Genomic DNA, 17,891 nt, shown 5'->3' with positions numbered 1-17,891 from the left:
AATATTCATCAAATGAAAGAATTAATGAATACATATTTCATTTTAAATTAATTTACTTGTAGATGCTAATTTATAATATAGATGCTATTGAGTGGTTGGAAAATAAATGAAAGGTGAGGACTTCTATTAATCATCTCCCTTTCTGGGGCTCCTGCCAAGAGCCAGCTCTCATTACTCATAGCCTCACCTGGTAATGTGGGCTCTGTTAGCCCTACTTGTCAGATGAGAAAACTGAGGTTGTGTGACTTGCTTACGCCACACAAGTAGCAGGAGGCAGAGGGAAGCCTGCTCTACCTGGTTTTCCACGGCAACTCCAAATCCCTCAATATGTGAGGGTGACTGGGGAGACCACAGATGTCAGGGTCCTGAAGAAAAAAAACAGTAAGGAAACAGTGAGGAAGGGGATGCCATCTGAGAGGACAACCATGAGGAGCTGCTAAGAGGACAGGAGGAAGCCAGATTCTGACAGGCAGGAGCACAGTGACTACAGACCAAACAGATTGGCTGTCTAGTGACCAGTAGATCTGGGAGTCCCAGCTGGGGTGGAGTGGGGCCAGGCACAACTCAGATAGAGACTGATCCAGGCTGTGGGTGGCTCAGCCCCATTGGCTGAGGAAGCCAGGGACAGTCTGAGAAACTGAATTTTAAAAGACTAAGCAGTTGCCTCAGCAAAATGGCAATAGGGGGCTTTGCTGTTTTGTGGGTATATATGGTTTAAACCATTTTTGCCGCTTTTCTCATTTTTCCGCAATTACCATATGTAATTAATATATTTCAATTTTCTAAAACGTTTTAGAAGTAAAAGAGAAAAGTTTAAGACAGAAGTCTTAGTTTGGCCACCATGGAAACCACATCAACTTTGCCACAGGAATTATCTATGGGTCTCCACATCCAGCCCTGGTGCCCATTTCCCTAAACTTGGAAAAATAAGGAATTCCCATTAGAAAGTGAGTCCAGCAAAGGATTCTAGATGCTGAGCTCCACGAGGCCTGGGCCCCAGGCCTGCATTTTCTTACAGGAGTATATCAGAGCCTGGAACACAGCTGACATATACTAGGTGCTCAGTAAGAGTTTTGGCTGCCTCATGATGAAGCCACTTAGCTGAAAGCCTTCAATAATAAGAACTATTGTTCATTGACAGCATACTGCTTACCAGGCACTCATTTTAATGCTTTGCCTGAATTGGTATGGTAAGTCCTCAGGGCAGCCATAGGTGATAAGTACAAAGCGATCAGGGAATTAATGAAACGCCAGGCAGCTGGTAAGCAAAGCCACCAGGCTCCAGAGTCCCTTCTGTTAACTTCTATCCATGCTTCAGCAGCTCCTAGCACCACTGGGATAATGTCCTTGTTCCTTCTCCAAGCCTATAAGGTTCTCCACGATGTGGTCCATCCCAGCTCTGTGGCCTCATTCTCTCTGCTTCTGCTCACAAACATCTCGTGCTGTTTCACACACCTATGCCTTTGCACTTGCCTACTTTTTACTTCTTTGGTGAATCTTGTTTCCTCCTCTGGTTTTGCCCCCCTTCCTCAGACCTCACTAATCCTCATTAGTCCTGCAAGGCTTAGCTCCATGGTCCCCTCCCCTATGCTGCATGCTCCTTTCCTTGCTCCTGCAGTACCCAGGTGTACCTCTGTCACTGCTGTCATAACACTTCTGATGCTATTGGCTTGTTTGCCTTTCTCCCCCAGTTACAGTGTTAAGCTACCCAAGGGCAGAAACCTTGCCATGTCTGCCTATGTGTCCCTCAGTGCTTAGTCCAGTAGCTGGCATATGGCAAGCCTCTAATTAATATGTGCTGGATGGATGGATGGATGGATGGATGGATGGATGAGCAGTGAGATGAACAGATGGCTGGCTGGATGGATGGATGGCTAGATGGATGGATGGATGACAGGTGGATGGATGAGTAGATGCACAGGTAGATGAATGGATGGATGGATAGATATATGGTTGGATAAATGAGCAGTTGGATGGACAGATCTGTGGGTGGATGGATGGATGGATGAGCAGTGAGTTGGATAAGTGAGTGGATGGATGGATGGATGGATGGATGGATGGATAGATGAGAGGTGGATGGATGAGGAGATGAACAGGTGAATGAATAGACAGATAGATGGTTGGGTGGATGAGCAGTGAGATGGACAGATGAGTGGGTGGGTGGATGGATGCATGGAGGGGAGAGCAGTGAGATGGATAAGTTGGTGGTTGGATGAATGGATGGATAGATAGATGGTGGATGGATGAGTAGATGCACAGGTAGATGAATGGATGGATAGATAGATGGTTGGATGGATGAGTAGTAAGATGGACAGATGGTGGGTGGGTGGGTGGATGGATGGATGGGCGGATGGATGAGCAGTGAGATGGATAAGTTGGTGGTTGGATGAATGGATGGATGGATGGGCGGATGGATGAGCAGTGAGATGGATGAGTAGATAAGTGGATGAATGGATGGATAGATAGATGGTTGGATGGATGAGTAGTAAGATGGACAGATGGTGGGTGGGTGGGTGGATGGATGGATGGATGGATGAATGGATGAGCAGTGAGATAGGCAGACAGATGGATAAACAAACAGATGGATAAGGAGATAATTACTTACAGAGAAGTCTGGGTATGAGACAGAGGTTGTGATTTGATGAGATGTAGCAACTGTGCTCTGGGCCAGCCTCATCCTCCCATCTCAGCCTCCTCTTGTCTTGATTCTCCCTCTATAGCTTTACCTGAATCCCATAAGTATGGATGGGGCTATTTTACTTATCCTGGCTATCAAGAGGAACCCCAAATCCAGGATGGAAGAGCTTGATATTTCTGTAAGTGATCAAATGGTAGTTGCTTGTGTCTGGGCACAAGCCAGTGACCCTGTCCACTCTATACTCTGTGTTGGCCGGAGCCAACAGCTCTATCCCTCACAGGCCCTCACACAAGTGCTCCATGAAAGGGTCACTTCTTTTGTTACAACTCAACCCTCTCCAGGGATCCTTTTAGGAAGCGTAGCTATTTAGTCAGTAACATCATAGTGAGAAATAATTTACCAGATACTAGAAACTAGGGCTATGAAAACCTGAGAATAGAGATAAGGAAATGCCAAAAAGAAAGGCAGGAGGACTCCAAAACGGAATTCTTTAACATCAGCTTCTCTGATGGAGTGGCCCTGGGTCCCAGAATGTTTCCAGAATCACAAAATTTATAGAATCTGGGTATTAAAACACATACTTTAGTTTCATTTCATGAGTTGGCCTGTTAGACTCAGAGCAGTATTTTTGGGTGAATATCTCTTGATAAAGGAGGAAAGCCCCAGGAGGTGACTTCAGATCCTGCTGGGAACTCTTGCCTGAATCAGCATACGGGTGGCATGTGATAATAGCCTATACTTGTCTACCATTTTACACTCTTTTTTTCCCTAAGTGATTTTGTATATGCCAGCTCATTTTTATCCTATTCTAGAAGGTAGATAGAATACTGTATTAATTTCCTAAGGCTGCTGTGAAGTACCACACACTGGGTGGCTGAAACAACAGACATGTATTGTCTCACAGTTCTAGAGGCTGGAAGTCCAAGAGTAAGGTGTCAGCAGGCCTGATTCCTTCTTAGGGCTGTGAGGGAGAATCTGTTCCCGACCTCTCCCCTGGCTTCTGGTAGTTCCTGTCATGCTTTGGTGTTCCTCAGCTTGTAGAAGCATCACTCCCATCTCTACCTTCTGCTTCACATGGCATTCTCCCTGTCTCTGTATCCAAATGTCCCCTTTATATAAGGACAGAGTCGTATTAGATTAGCACCCACTCTAATCACCTCATTTTAACTTGACCATCTGCAAAGACCCTATTTCCAAACAAATTCACATCCATGGGTCCTGGGGGTTAGAACTCCAACATCTTTTTCTGGGAGGGGGCAAAAGTCAACCCACAACAAGTACTTTTCCTCATTTTCCCATTCTACATATAAGGAAATTGAAACAGAGAGTCTTACTCTGTTGCCCAGGCTGGAGTGCAAGGACACGATCTTGGCTCACCTCTGCCTCCTGGGTTCAAGCAATTCTGTACCTCAGCCTCCAGAGTATCTGGGACTACAGGCGCGTGCCAACATGCCAGGCTAACTTTTTGTATTTTTAGTAGAGATGAGGTTTCACCATGTTGTCCAGGCTGGTCTCGAACTCCCGACCTCAAGTGATCCACCCACCGCAGCCTCCCGAAGTGAGCCGCTGCACTCAGCCTCCAGTGATGGCATTTTGAATATTTAAACCCAAGCTCCTTAGAACTGAATAATTAATACAATGTGGGTTTTTACTTGCCACAGATTTTGAGACATTGTCAAACATAGTCGCTTTTCTTTCCCTTTGTTCTCTCACCCATCCTCCCTGCCCGAGGCCATTCTTGTGCTTCCTGGGTCTTCCTCCCTTTCCCCATCCTCATGCTCTGGTTCTGAATCTGCAGGCCAGGATGCTGCCTTCGCCCCTGAATCTCCACTGCAGATTCAGATTTTGTTGGCATCTGTATTTTCCTCTCCCAGGCAGTACATGTCAGAAGGCGTGAACCCAGGCACTGCCTTGGTGTATTTGAGAGAACATTAGAAATGGTGCTGTTAGGCCAGGTGCAGTGGCTCACACCTGTAATCCCAGCACTTTGGGAGGCCGAGGCGGATGGATCACCTGAGGTCAGGAGTTCGAGACCAGCCTGACCAACATGAAGAAACCCCATCTCTACTAAAAATACAAAAAATATAAAATTAGCCGGGCGTGGTGGCACATGCCTGTAATCACAGCTACTTGGGAGGCTGAAGCAGGAGAATCACTTGACCTGGGAGGCGGAGATTGTGATAAGCCAAGATCGCGCCATTGCACTCCAGCCTGGCAACAAGAGTGAAACTCTGTCTCAAAAAAAAGAAAAGAAAAAGAAATGGTGCTGTTTAGGCCGTAGACGGCCCATAAATCTGTACACTGTGACCACATTGGCACTTAACAAACCTACCAGAACAAATAAGTCTGAATTAGCCTTCTTTTTTTTTTTTTTTTTTGAGATGGAGTCTCGCTCTGTCGTCCAGGTTGGAGTGCAGTGGCACAATCTCAGCTCACTGCTACCTCTGCCTCCCGGGTTCAAGCGATTCTCCTGCCTCAGCCTCCTGAGTAGCTGGGATTATAGGCACCCACCACCACATCTGGCTAATTTTGTTGTATTTTTAGTAGAGACGGGGTTTCACCATGTTGGCCAGGCTGCTCTTGAATTTCTGACTCAAGTGATCCACCCACCTCAGCCTCCCAAAGTGCTGGGATTACAGACTTGAGACATCATGCCTAGCCTGAATTAGCCTTCTCCTTCCCCTTTGTCAACAATGCTGCCATAACTTTGAATAGTATGGAAATTCCTCTTCTGTAGATGCTCCTAGAACTTTCTCTAGAATCTCTACAAAGCCTACTGCCCTTAAGCAGGGGTTTAATTCTTTGGAAGGGCGAAATGTACTCCAAGCCACATCTGAGGAATGAAACAGGTTGACCAAACTGGTGGAGCCCAGGTTTGATGAAACACTATTTCACGGGACGCATTTTCTCCCATGCCCTACAAACCAGCTCTGAGAGGGGAAGGGGAAGTTTCCAGTTCGTCCCTGGTCACTTATTGGAATCAGGGATCCTCTTCCAGGGCACTTTCTCTGATGAACAACACTCACGCAGACATGGACATTTCAGGGCTTTAAGAACCGTCTTGCCACTCCATAGCCATATCTCATCTGTCAGATGCAGATGCCATCTGAGAGCAGAGCTGAGCTGGCAGCAGGTGACAAGCCACCAGCACTCAACAAAAACATCCCATCAAAATTACACAGGAAACTTACAAGTCAGTTTACAAGCTCCAAAATACCCGAACTATCCCAGTCCGGGAGCAGCACTGAGAACAAACTGAAAGAGACAAAACTTCCTGACTTTGGCTCGGGTGGAAGGGGTAGGGTGCACTGGTTGGGCAGTCATGATGGCAGTGCCCTCATCATCATGGGTCCCCTCTCTCCCTGCCACAGAACGTGCTGGTGTCCGAGCAGTTCATGAAAACGTTGGACGGAGTGTATGCCATTCACCCGCAGCTGGATGTGGTGTTCAAGGCAGTACAAGGCCTCTCTGCCAAGAAAACCATCTTTTTGTTGACAAACCCCATGAAACTGATCCAGGTGAGCTCCTGCCTTCCTCTCAGGGCCTCCAGGGAGCCCTGGGGAAAGCTGGCTAATGGCTCCAAATCAGTTTCCAGACTTTCCCTCCCCGCCAGTGTCTGTACAGCCCTCTCTGATAAGGAATATCTCAGTCCCTTGGACTGCAGATATGGAATGAATATTCTCTGTGGCTACTAGATCCCTCAGCAGTGCTTCCTGATCCCCAGAGGAAAGGAAGAGCTGAGATCTAGCTGAAGGGGACAGGTGGACCGGATGAATTCTCCCACCCGGGCTCCTCCACCTGCTAGCGTATGACCAAAGGCAAGTTACTAAAGCTCTCTGGGTCACAGTCTCTTCACCTGTAGAATGGGCACAACAGTAGCCACCCAGTAGGATTGCTTGGAAAATCAAATTATGTAAAATGCATGAAGTGCTTAGAAGGTTGCCTGATATAGAACAAGCACCCGCTTATTATAGACACAGTTTCTTTCCAACTGCTGGTAAGGAGGTCAAGACATCCCTGTGATCAGGATGGCTATCTGGCAGCTTCAGCCAAAGAGACGCTTCAGTCCTTTGTTTCTAATGGTAACTTGCGCCCGACTCATCTTTTCTTAGATTAGCTCTGGCAATCACAGGAGGCAGATGTAACAGTGGAAATACAAAATCAGAGAATATTAGCACCTAAAGGGATGTTATTGCTCCTCCAGTCCCATCGTCTCACAGACCAGTGCCCAGACCCTGCTCTGGTGTTTCCACGGCAGGCTTCTTACCCTGCAGTGGGGGCGAGGAGTCTGCTGCTGGCCTCAGAGCGGTTACTATCTGGGGAGCAGGCATAGGGATGGCCCTCTGCCAATGCACGTTCTGCAGGATGTGTCCCTGGGCTGCTTCCTGCCCCTGATGGGTCTGCTCTGTGCCTCAGTTTCCAGAACTAAATAAAAGAGCTCCCACATGAAAATTGCTATGTGAAAAGTTCTAGAAGGCAAAGTGGTGTCAAGTATTTGTACGAGTAAGATGACTTCAGATGGAACCAAGGGCAAACCTGTTTTGCAAGGGGAGCAGGGTGCTCCAGTGAACAGGAATGGAGCTGTCTGGTGCAAAGTGGAGGCCCCGCCTCCTGTTTTAAAGACGCACACAAAAAGAATCTTGGAGATCAAACAAGACATGCAGAGTCAAACACAGCCCTTCCCCTCAGGGGACCGACAATCTGGTTGGAAAGATGGGATGGATACAGTGATGACCCATAGATCATAGAAACTTTCATATGGCCAGGCACAGTGGCTCCTGCCTGTCATCCCTGCACTTTGGGAGGCAGAAGCAGATGGATCACTTGAGGTCAGGAGTTTGAGACCAGCCTGGCCAACATGGCGAAACCCCGTCTCTACTAAAAATACAAAAATTAGCCAGGCGTGGTGGCAGGTGCCTATAATCCCAGCTACTTGGGAAGCTGAGGCACAAGAATCGCTTGAACCTGGAGGTGGAGGCTGCAGTGAGCTGAGATTATGCCACTGCACTCCAGCCTGGGCGGCGAAGCGAGATTCTGTCTGAGAAAAAAAAAAAGGTGTCATATGATACACAATTAAAAAGTGACAGAAGCAGAAAATGTAGTCAAAATCCAAATAAGAGATCAATGTAGGATTGGGCAACCAGAAAAGGATGATTTCCTGGAAGAGATGGGATCGGGTAAGGGCCCTGAAGAATGTCAAAGACTGAGGTGAGCCACAGAGTGTGGGAGGGTGTTTCGGCGAGAGGCTCCCGCCAGCAAAGATGCTGAGGTGGAACTGCATGCAGCATGTTCAAGGGATACTAACACACGACTACAGGTTCATAGAGCAGCCCAAGAGGCAAAGTTGGCAAGGGAGGCTGGGCTGCAAGTGGCAGCCCTCAGATTTTAGGCTCCGAGTTTGGCTTTGATTCCATCGGGAACAGGGAGCCAGTGAGAGCTGTTGGGCAGTGGATGTGATGCAAATCCAGCAGGATTGAGGGGTTCTGGCAATGGGGAGTGAATTGAAGAGGGTTAAAAAAAAAAAAGTAGGAAACCATATGAGCACACTATTGTAGCACTCTGGATGTAAGATGACGGCGTGGCTGAGAATAACAATGGAATTGAAGGGCAGATGTAAGAGCTATCATTATGGAAACATCTCCAGGACTTGGCCAATGGCTGGGTATGTCGGGTTGTGTATTGCATGCATGTGAGTGTGTGTGTGTGTGTGTGTGTGTGTGTGTGTGTGTGTGTGTGTGTTGGGATAAGAAGGCCTGTGATAAGAGAAACCCAAAGATAACCCAAGATTTCAAGCCCAAGGGACTGAAGGAAAGATTGCCAGAGGCAGGGAAGTGCAGATGGGGAAAGTGCCTGCCACCTGGCCCTTCCTGTCTCTCCACAGTCCAGCCCCACTGGAGTGCTTCTGGACCCTCTTTGCATCAGCCCTCCCTTCACTGCAGGCCTGTGTACGGGCAGGGCAGGTCCTTCCACCTGGAACACTTTTCTTCTTGCCCTCTGTGTTTCGCTCATTCCTACCCATTCTCAGGTCTCTACACAATGTCACTTCCTAGGGAAACGCTTCTTGGATTCCCTGGTCAAGGGCGAACGCCCTTTGTGTTCCTGAAGCCCTTGGCTTCACCCTTTCATTGCAATCCTGTGAACTCCTCCAGGGCAGGGCTGTGTGGGGTCTTAGTAGTAGCACCTACCAAAGTAGCTGGGCAAGGTTCTTAGTTGCTGGCCACAGAATTTACTCCAACTAGGTTAAGCACACAGGGGTTTATTACGGGAGAGAGACCATAGAAATGTCAGGAGGGCTGAACAAACAGACCCTTGTTAGATTCCAGAAATGGCTGTCAAAGCACCCCAACTGAGTTGCCAAGAGGGTTGCTCCTTCTGCTATAATCAAGAAGCTGCATGACTGCAGAATGCCCTGCCCAGTCAGGAAGCAACCACAGCCGCTGCCCACCACCTGCCTCTCTCAAATCAGACACAAGCCTCACACTTACATCTCAGGCAGGTGCTTGGCAAAGGCCATCCATTCTGACCCCCAGCTGCAAGGGGGCTTGGGGAATGTCGCTTTCCGCTTTCCAGCCTCTGCATGGATGAGAAGCCTGCTGTGAAGACACAGCAGTGGGTGCCGCGGGCTCACCCACGGCATCTGCCACAGCGCTCAGCAGCAGTGCGCAGGATTCGGGGGATGAGGGGCACCTCGGATGTGTTGACTGAAGTGCCGGTGGGGTGTCAGCAGCCGTGGAGGATGGAAAACTGGAAATGTAGCTTCGGGAGGCACTCCGGAAGGGTGGGAGGCCGTGCACTTCGGAAGGGGAAGTGTGGGGAACAAAGAGCAAGGGCCCCAGGGCTGAGCCCTGAGGAAATGCTTCCTGAGCAGGACGTTGCCAGAAATAGCTATCGATACAGCAGGACCCTGTCCGAGTTTCTGAGAGTGAGGGGAAGGTGTGGGAGGGTGGCCGGGGGGAAGCGGGGGTCACAGTGGGGAAGAGAAAAAAAACGCTTAAAAAGGACCTAAAAGAATATTGTAATATTGTAAGACTGGGTGCAGTAGCTCATGCCTGTAATCCCAGCACTTTGGGAGGCCGGGGTGGGAGGATCACTTGAGGTCAGAAGTTCAAGACCAGCCTGACCAACATGGTGAAACCCCCATCTCTACTAAAAATGTAAAAATAGGCTGTGCATGGTGGCGCATGCCTGTCATCCCAGCTACTCGGGAGGCTGAGGCAGGAGAATTGCTTGAACCTGGGAGTCTGGGAGGCGGAGGTTGCAGTGAGCCAAGATTGTGCCACTGCACTCCAGCCTGTGCGACAGAGTGAGACTCTATTTCAAAAAAAAAAAAAAGGAAAAGTATTATAATGTCATTGAAAAGGTGTTCACATGTGAACAGTGGGTTCTGTAAAACAGTAGGTTTAGTAGAAAGATGAGAGATTAGATAGATAGATAGATAGGTAGATAGATAAAGATAGATGAGGCCGGGCGCGGTGGCTCAAGCCTGTAATCCCAGCACTTTGGGAGGCTGAGATGGGCGGATCACGAGGTCAGGAGATCGAGACCATCCTGGCTAACATGGTGAAACCCTGTCTCTACTGAAAAATACAAAAAACTAGCCGGGTGAGGTGGCGGGCGCCTGTAGTCCCAGCTACTCCGGAGGCTGAGGCAGGAGAATGGCATGAACCCGGGAGGCGGAGCTTGCAGTGAGCTGAGATCCAGCCACTGCACTCCAGCCTGGGTGACAGAGCGAGACTCCGTCTCCAAAAAAAAAAAAAAAAAAGATAGATGATAATGTTATAAATAGACAGAAGTTAGACAGATTGATGTCAGATAGATAGCTAAAAAGATAAAAGGGTCCACACCAAGATATTGCCTCTGTGTGGTGGTATTAGATTTATGGGTGATATTTAAAATTTTCTTCTGCTAATCTAAAATTGCCTTGCAACGTGAGTAATAATACACTTGACCCTTGAACAACATGGGTTTGAACTGTGCCATTTCATCCACTTTTACATATTTGGATTTTTTTCAATAAATACAGTCAGTCCTTCATACCCGTGGGTTCTGCATATGCAAATATGGATCCAAAATACAGCATTTGAGGAATGAGAAACCCATGGATATGGAGGACTGCCTTTTCATATTGGTGGATTTTGGTATCTGAGGTGGTCCTGGAACCTATCCCTTACAGATATCAAGGGATGACTATATTTTTTAAATGAAAAAAATGAAATATCCTTTAAAAATACTCTAACAAAGTATGTTTCCATGTGAGCATTAACGTGAAACTGTGAGAATCCTAGGAATTCATAGAGCCAAACCATCACATTATACAGTTGTGGTTTAACTTTTTGATCTCTGAACATCCGCCCACCATCCACAGCACACCGTCCATACCAGTGTTAACAGATCACATACGTAGATAATGATCATGCCCCATCCCGTTGGTACTGCGACACCTGAACAGCCTTGACTTCAGTTCTTCCACCTTTGGAATGTGCCAAGGGGTTCCTGGAAGCCTGGTGAGCACACAGGAATCATCCCGGCATGCACCCTTGCCAGGCCTGGTGGGTCTGCACTCGGCTCTTGGTCTTAGGGAACGGCCAACACCTGGGAGACTCAGACTCCTCACTTTGGTCTTCTGCCCTTCTCAGCCGTGCTAGGCCTAGAAGCACGGGCCACCCTTTTGTGGGAGGTGAGGGGGACCTGCGATCACTGTTAGAAGGCCAAGTGTTTGCTCCTGGTCTCTTCTGCTTCTCTCAGAACTATGCAGACCAGCACAAAATCACGGTCATGGACTTCTTCAAGAGCTTGAACCCTACCGGGACAATGAAGATGTCTGTGGACGAGTTCCAGAAGGTGATGATAGAGGTGCGCTAAGTCCTAGTGGCCACAGGCTGAGTGTGAGTGTGAGTGTGAGTGAGTTTGTTGTGTATGTTTGTGTGTCAGAGAGAGGGGAGAGGAGGAGAAGGAGCAAAAGAGCTTGTGGGCACTTCCTAGAGCTTCCTGGGATGGGCTATGGGACACTCCCCTCATTTATCTCGACCCAGAGGGAACCTAAGACCTCCCTCAACCCCTGCTGAAGTCATTCCTGTGCTATGGCTCGATGCCACCGGTGACCCGAGATGCCACCCAGAGACACATCTTCTATCTTGAGGTTTTTCCCCCCATTGCATTTCACTACTAGGCAGATAACAAAGGGAGTGAGAGAGGAGACCACATCCCAGAGTCCCAACATTTCCACCTTGGGCCATATCATTTTTCTGAAATCCCACATTCCTCTCACTCCCCATGTAACAAAGGTGCTGAAAGCCCCCTGTAATGCATACTTGAAGGGGTCTATCATCAGAGCATCCCAGGAGAGACCTGGGCCCTGCAGGTAGGACTCCAGAGGAGAAGTTCCCGGGGCCCAGGCAGGGACGGATAAGGCAGTCGGTGTCTGGTGCCCAGTGCTCAGGCCGGGGGCGAAGAGGCTGGTCGGGACTCAGCGGCAGGAAGTAAGAATGAACTTCACAGGATGCAAAGGAGAGTCCTGTCCCCTTCCCCAGCCACTCGCTCAACCTGACTCTGATCTCCTCCTCCCGTATTGCCCCCAGAAAGGGGAGGCCCTTTGGAGTCTAGACAATGACCCATGGGCAGGGAGCTTTTTCCAGCCCCTCCATGCTGTGGAATAAGTTTTCCCCTGAGCTCTCAATCAGTTGCCCTCCACAGTCCCAGGAGGAGTGAGGCATTGTAGATGGGGTGTGTGTGTGTGTGGAAGGTGTGTGTGTGTAGTGGGGGGCGGGGGGCATGCGTAGGGAGGGGTGAACAGAGTTCTATTAACTGCACATGTTCCATCCACCTCCTCAGCAAACCAAGGTCCCTCTGAACCAGTACCAGGTCAGGGAGGTGATAAAGAAGCTCGATGAGAAGACAGGCATGGTGAACTTCAGGTCAGCCCAGGCCCCACGTCGCTCCCCGTTCTCTGCAAGGGGCCCTGGATGGGCTGGGCTGGGCTGATGTGAGCTCCCCTGGCTGCCCTGTCTACACTTTGTTACTTGCGGCTTCACCCACCCGCCTGTTCCCTGCATGCCAAGGCCAGGCCCCGCTGTCTACCCTCCTTCTCATCCCCAATTCACTTGTTTAGTGAAACTTGAGCCGAATTAGTCACTGCTGGCTGCTGGGCCAGATGCTAGGGACGCCAGCGGGAGGTGCCGGAGCCCACATTCACAGCCCAGGAAGAGGACAGGCAAGGGAGCAGATTTTTAGGCCCTGGTGAGGTGAGAGGAGCCATAGGGGTGTGTACTAGGCACCCCTGCAGCCCAAAGAGAAAGTGTTGCTCAGGCGGGAGGAGGCAATGTTTCGGGCGAGACAGAGCCCTAGACAGAGGGCGGAGGCACACAAGCACCAAATGCTAATGGTGTGTTAGGGACTACAGGTCCCTGCACTCTGCCGTGGCTTGGCGAGTGAAGGATGTTGTATCTTAGGCCGAAGTCCTTGAAGAGAGAGGACAGGCCCATGGTGCCGGTGATGCCTGTAAGCAACCCACAATGAGTCCCTATCACATGCCTGTCCTCTCCACTTGCCCAACAGGCACGCTCTCAGCCTCACGGTGCCCCATGGCAATGCTGCCATCACCCTACTTAGCAAGTGATGAAACAGAGCTCTAGAGACATGCAGCAAAGAAGCCAAGTTCACCGGGTGCAGTAACCCATGCCTATAATCCCAGCACTTTGGGAGGCTGAAACAGGAGGATCACTTGAGCCCAGGAGGTCGAGACAAGCCTGGGCAAGAGAGCGAGACCCCCATCTCCACTAAAAACCAAAAAAACACATTAGCTGAACATGGCAGTGCATGCCTGAAGTCCCAGCTACTTGGGAGGCTGAAGTGGGGGGATTACTTGAGCTCAGGAGGCAGAGGGTACAGCGAGCTGAGACTGCATCACTGCACTCCAGTCTGGACAACAAAGTGAGCCCCTGTCTCAAAAAAAAAAAGAAAAGAAAAGCAGCCAAGTTCTCACAGCTGGGAAGGACAACTCTGGCCGAGACTCCAGGCCTGAGGGGACCACACCTGTTCTGTCTCTCACTGTGCTAGACCGCCCAGCCCAGGCGCAGGACACAGTTGTCCCTGCCAAGCCTGGGTCTGCAGCTGGGTTCCCATCTGTCTTGGTGGCCCTGTGGCTGGACTGTGTTCTTAAGGGCTTCTGTGGGACAAGGCCTCCCATCCAGCCCTGCCCCACGCGCCTTCTCCCAGTGCCTCTTTCCTTTGCTCCACTCAGAGTCGTCGTGTGGAGAAACCACAATGCAGACAAGAAAGGCAGCCTGACCCAGCTGCAAGCCCTGCTCTGCGGAACAAGGCTGCAGCTGTGTGCGGATCTCCTCTCCCTTTAAAACGGGGAGATAACCGTGGCACCTGGGAGGGGGCTGTAAGGAGTGAGTGGGAGAAATGCACACAGCGACCAGCACAGGGGACGTCACTCAGTAGTGACACTGGCATCCAGCAAGAGGGCCCCAAAGGTGGCTCAGGCCCGCCCTGCTACCACCGGGCCTCCCACTCCTGTGCTGCTCAGCAGCCTGCCCTGTGCCTCCTCACCTGCCCCCTACCTAAAGTGGCACCTCTTGTTCCTGGGGAAGCTGATGGCAAGTGCCCATTTCAGAGGCTCCAGACCAGGTTTCACGTCCAGCAAAGTCTCCAGGTTTGCAGGCAAGGTCACATGGCCTTCGAGAGACAGAACTGGGGTCTGGGTCCCTGAGTCTCAGCACCCGAGCAGGGAGCCCTTGGGGTCGCTTCAAATTGCCCTTCAGATCACACACTGCCACTTTATCAGCTGTGATTGAGGAGCAGAGTTTTAATTTTTATTGTTGCATGATCCTTTTCATCATTGTTTTACGTTACAAATAATATCTCATTGTAAAAATTCTAAACCCGGCTGGGCGCGGTGGCTCACGCCTATAATCCCAGCACTTTGGGAGGCCGAGGCAGGCTGATCACTTGAAGTTAGGAGTTCAAGACCAGCCTGGCCAAGATGGTGAAACCCCACCTCTACTAAACATACAAAAATTAGCTGGGTGTGGTGGTGAACACCTGTAATCCCAGCTACTCAGGAGGCTGAGGCAGGAGAATTGCTTGAACCTGGAAGGCAGAGGTTGTAGTAAGCTGTTGCGCCATGGTACTATAGCCTGGGTAACAGAGTGAGACTCCATCTCAAAAAAAAAAAAAAAAACTAAACCCCCAGAAGTATAGCAAGGGAAAAAAATGAAGGTCCATTTTTATCTCCCTCCATAGTTCATTCTGCCTCCCCAAAGGGCTCTTGCAAATGGTCTTAAGTGCACATTTGCATGCCTTTCCCATGTACTTATCATAAGTGTGTGTGCGTGTGTGTGTGCGCACACACACACATGCACACATGTGTAGTGGGGGAGATACAATGGTTAACAGCATGACCTCTAAGGACAGAGATGGGTTTACAAATGGTCTCCTTTGGATTTGAGCCTATCTTAACATTCTTGCCCATCAGCCATGAGGCTGTATGGGCGCTCAGCATCTTTCCCTTACCTTTCGTACCAGTTTGTTGAACACAATGAAGCCATAGCAATAAGTCTGGTCTGGAAAGAAGTCTCGGCGAGAGGAGTCCTGGCAAGTCGGATGGTGGCAGGAAGGAGAGCAAGAGGTGGCAGAAATCTCGATGGACAGATGCTGTGGCCAGGGCTGGGCACAAGCAAATAAAGTCTGGCTTGGTTCTGGGCGTCCTGGGCTGCTAGTGGTGTGCCCGTCACCACGGGGGCCACCTTCTGCTTTTAGTGACCGCCAGGGGACATGTCAATGCAGCCTCGTTAAGAGCTGCACAGACAAATTGGGGAGTGACGGGGTTGCTAGGCAGCAGGGAAAGAGCCTCAGAGAGCAGGTCAGAGCGTGAAGGTAATCGTCATAGTGATTAGAAATGGAGTCCAGGGAAGACCTCCATGGTGGGAGGCAGTGGCAGCGCGAACAGATGCTGAGGGAATGAGGGCAAGGGCCTTTAAGAAGCAAACAAATGCTGTGGGGTCACAAGGAGGGAGCCAGGACAGGAGACCAAGAGAGCGGGCATCCCATCCTGGCCACATGACCTTGGAGTCCCAGTGGCTCCCCCTGAAAATGGAGCAGCTGCAATAAAGCCTTCCCAGTCCGTTCTAGGAATCTATCATTCTGCATTTCACCTTTAAATTCATTAAGAAACTGGGGAGACAGGAAGAGTTTAGTGAAGGAAAAAAGGAATAGCCAAGAACAGCATTCACTGATTAAGTGGGTGAAACAGGCACCTTTGGGAGTTTTGATTGATCTTACCAGACACCATTGTAGATTAGCAAGGCAGGAACTTTCTTGTGCCCCTCTGCAGCCCCATGTAGTGCTTGGCACATAGTAGATGCTCAATAAACATCTGTGACATGAACAAGTACATTCACCTGGTGATTGTTTGGGGTAAGTGGTGAAATGTAGGGAAAGTGTAGGGGGCGAGGGAAGGCTGATATTTGGTAACCCACGCTTTGGCACACCAGCGAAGGGTCTAGGAACCAAGTCACTATCCCTTGTGTTTCACTTGCCTTCACCAAGGGTGGAGGTGAACACCAAGACCCCTCTGCACATGCAGCAGAATCATTATTGGAAATAATTTATGTCCCACTCATTAGCTGTATTCCTGCCCTTTCTCTTCCTTATTAAAGTCTTTGCTTTTGTGAGGTTTAGGGCCAGGATAGAAGTTTCTAGCAAGACTCATCCCTTCCTAGTGCACATTTTCGACAGCCTAAGCTCACTGGGGAGAACAGAACTGAGGAGAAGAGTGAGAAAGGTGCCACAGCAGCCCTCAGAGGAGCTTCCCCAGCACTGCCAGGAGGAGAGGGAGGCCTTCAAGTCTGGCAGGACCTCAGAACAAGTAGCTGAGCTGTGCCCTGGAGGCTGACTCTTGGTCTGGGCTCCCAACCTGGTAGAGCTCCCCTGCCCCAAACATAGCATGAGGGCAGCAGAGCTGTAGCTCTGCAGGGACCCCCTGAGCTGGGACCAAAGACCCCCAGCAATAATCAGTGTGGACTGGTGACCAATAGGTAGAGGGCCTCTCCTGACAAGTGAGCACCATGGAGGCTCAGTGGCACCACCTTGAGCATGTTCCTGAAATGGAATTTCCATCAACTGGGTGGATTAGGAGCTCCGAGTCCAAATGAGGACAATGAAGGGAATATAAAGAAATGTAAAGGCCGGGTGCAGTGACTCACACCTGTAATCCAGCACTTTGGGAGGCCGAGGCAGGCTGATTACCTGAGGTCAGGAGTTCGAGACCAGCCTGGCCAACATGGTGAAACCCCATCTCTACTAAAAATACAAAAATTTGCTGGGCATGGTGGCGGGCGCCTGTAATCTCATCTACTCAAGAGGCTGAGGCAGGAGAAGCGCTTGAACCTGGGAGGCAGAGGTTGCAGTGAGCTGAGATCATGCCATTGCACTCCAGCCTGGGTGACAAGAGCAAAACTCCCATCTCAAAAAAAAAAAGAAAGAAAAGAAAAGAAAAAGAAACGCAATAAGGAGTCTATGGACTGAAACATCTACCATAACATTGGGTGCTCTGTAGACATCTGCTCTATCTCCCCAAATAAAGTGAAGTCCTTGACGTCTGGGATCAAGTCTTTTTTTTTTTTTTTTTTTTTGAGAAAGAGTCTCGCTTTGTCACCCAGGCTGGAGTGCAGTGGCGTGAACACAGCTAACTGCAACCTCTGCCTTCCAGATTCAAGCGATTCTCATGCCTCATCCTCCCGAGTAACTGGGATTACAGGTTTGCACGACCGTGAGCAGCTATTTTTTTTGTTATTTTTAGTGGAGACAGGGTTTCCCCATATTGGCCAGGTTGGTCTTGAACTCCTGGCCTCAAGTGATCTGCCTGCCTTGGCGTCCCAAAGTGTTGGGATTACAGGCATGAGCTACCATGCCCAGATGGGATCATGTCTTTTAAATCTGTTACAATCTGTAAAATTCTCCAGGTTCCCTGCCTGTAACTGAGTGTCCAATCAATGTTGGTGCCCAGGTGGAACCCTGAGGGTTATGTGTGGGCAAGAAGGAGAGGCTATGAAGTATCAAAATGTGTAATGGACAAGTTATACATTTGTAATGGTTATGGATCAATGAAAACAAATTTTTTCAAGATAATTTTGTTGCATAAAACGGAAAAGATGTTCTTATCAAATCTTATTTTTGTTTGGGTGCCTTTGGCGAAATGACGGAGATTACAGGGAAGTTAAAATCTCCCCCATCCCCCACCTCAACCCTC

At 49.5% G+C, this 17,891-nt stretch overlaps 2 protein-coding genes across 7 annotated transcripts in view; one reads left to right on the top strand and one right to left on the bottom strand.

Annotated features, from left to right (window-relative positions):
• The window catches only part of ANGEL1 (angel homolog 1), a 76,880-nt gene extending 67,501 nt beyond the window's left edge, over window positions 1-9,379 (bottom strand). Inside the window, exon 1 of the mRNA XM_033187318.1 lies at window positions 9,124-9,379. The gene's annotated coding sequence lies outside the window, so the exon portion shown is untranslated. The remainder of the gene's footprint in view (window positions 1-9,123) is intronic.
• Window positions 1-16,002, top strand: part of LRRC74A (leucine rich repeat containing 74A) — a 44,859-nt gene extending 28,857 nt beyond the window's left edge. For 3 of the 6 annotated variants that reach the window (XM_033187329.1, XM_033187325.1, XM_033187330.1), the window contains 4 exons: window positions 2,721-2,816; window positions 6,010-6,156; window positions 11,384-11,491; window positions 12,470-13,379. In XM_033187329.1, the coding sequence (XP_033043220.1) occupies window positions 2,721-2,816; window positions 6,010-6,156; window positions 11,384-11,491; window positions 12,470-12,619 (501 nt within the window). In that variant the 3' untranslated portion in view covers window positions 12,620-13,379. Of the gene's footprint in view, window positions 1-2,720; window positions 2,817-6,009; window positions 6,157-11,383; window positions 11,492-12,469; window positions 13,380-15,166 lie in introns of those variants that run through there. The other 3 variants (XM_033187331.1, XM_033187327.1, XM_033187326.1) reach the window with 2 other exon arrangements.
• Window positions 16,003-17,891: the final 1,889 nt, after the last annotated feature.

This window comes from Trachypithecus francoisi, unplaced genomic scaffold, assembly GCF_009764315.1.
Source record: "Trachypithecus francoisi isolate TF-2019V2 unplaced genomic scaffold, Tfra_2.0 Lachesis_group3, whole genome shotgun sequence".
Taxonomy (NCBI): domain Eukaryota; kingdom Metazoa; phylum Chordata; class Mammalia; order Primates; family Cercopithecidae; genus Trachypithecus; species Trachypithecus francoisi.
Note: the sequence above shows the minus strand (reverse complement) of the source record. Positions and strands in the feature narration are given on the sequence as shown.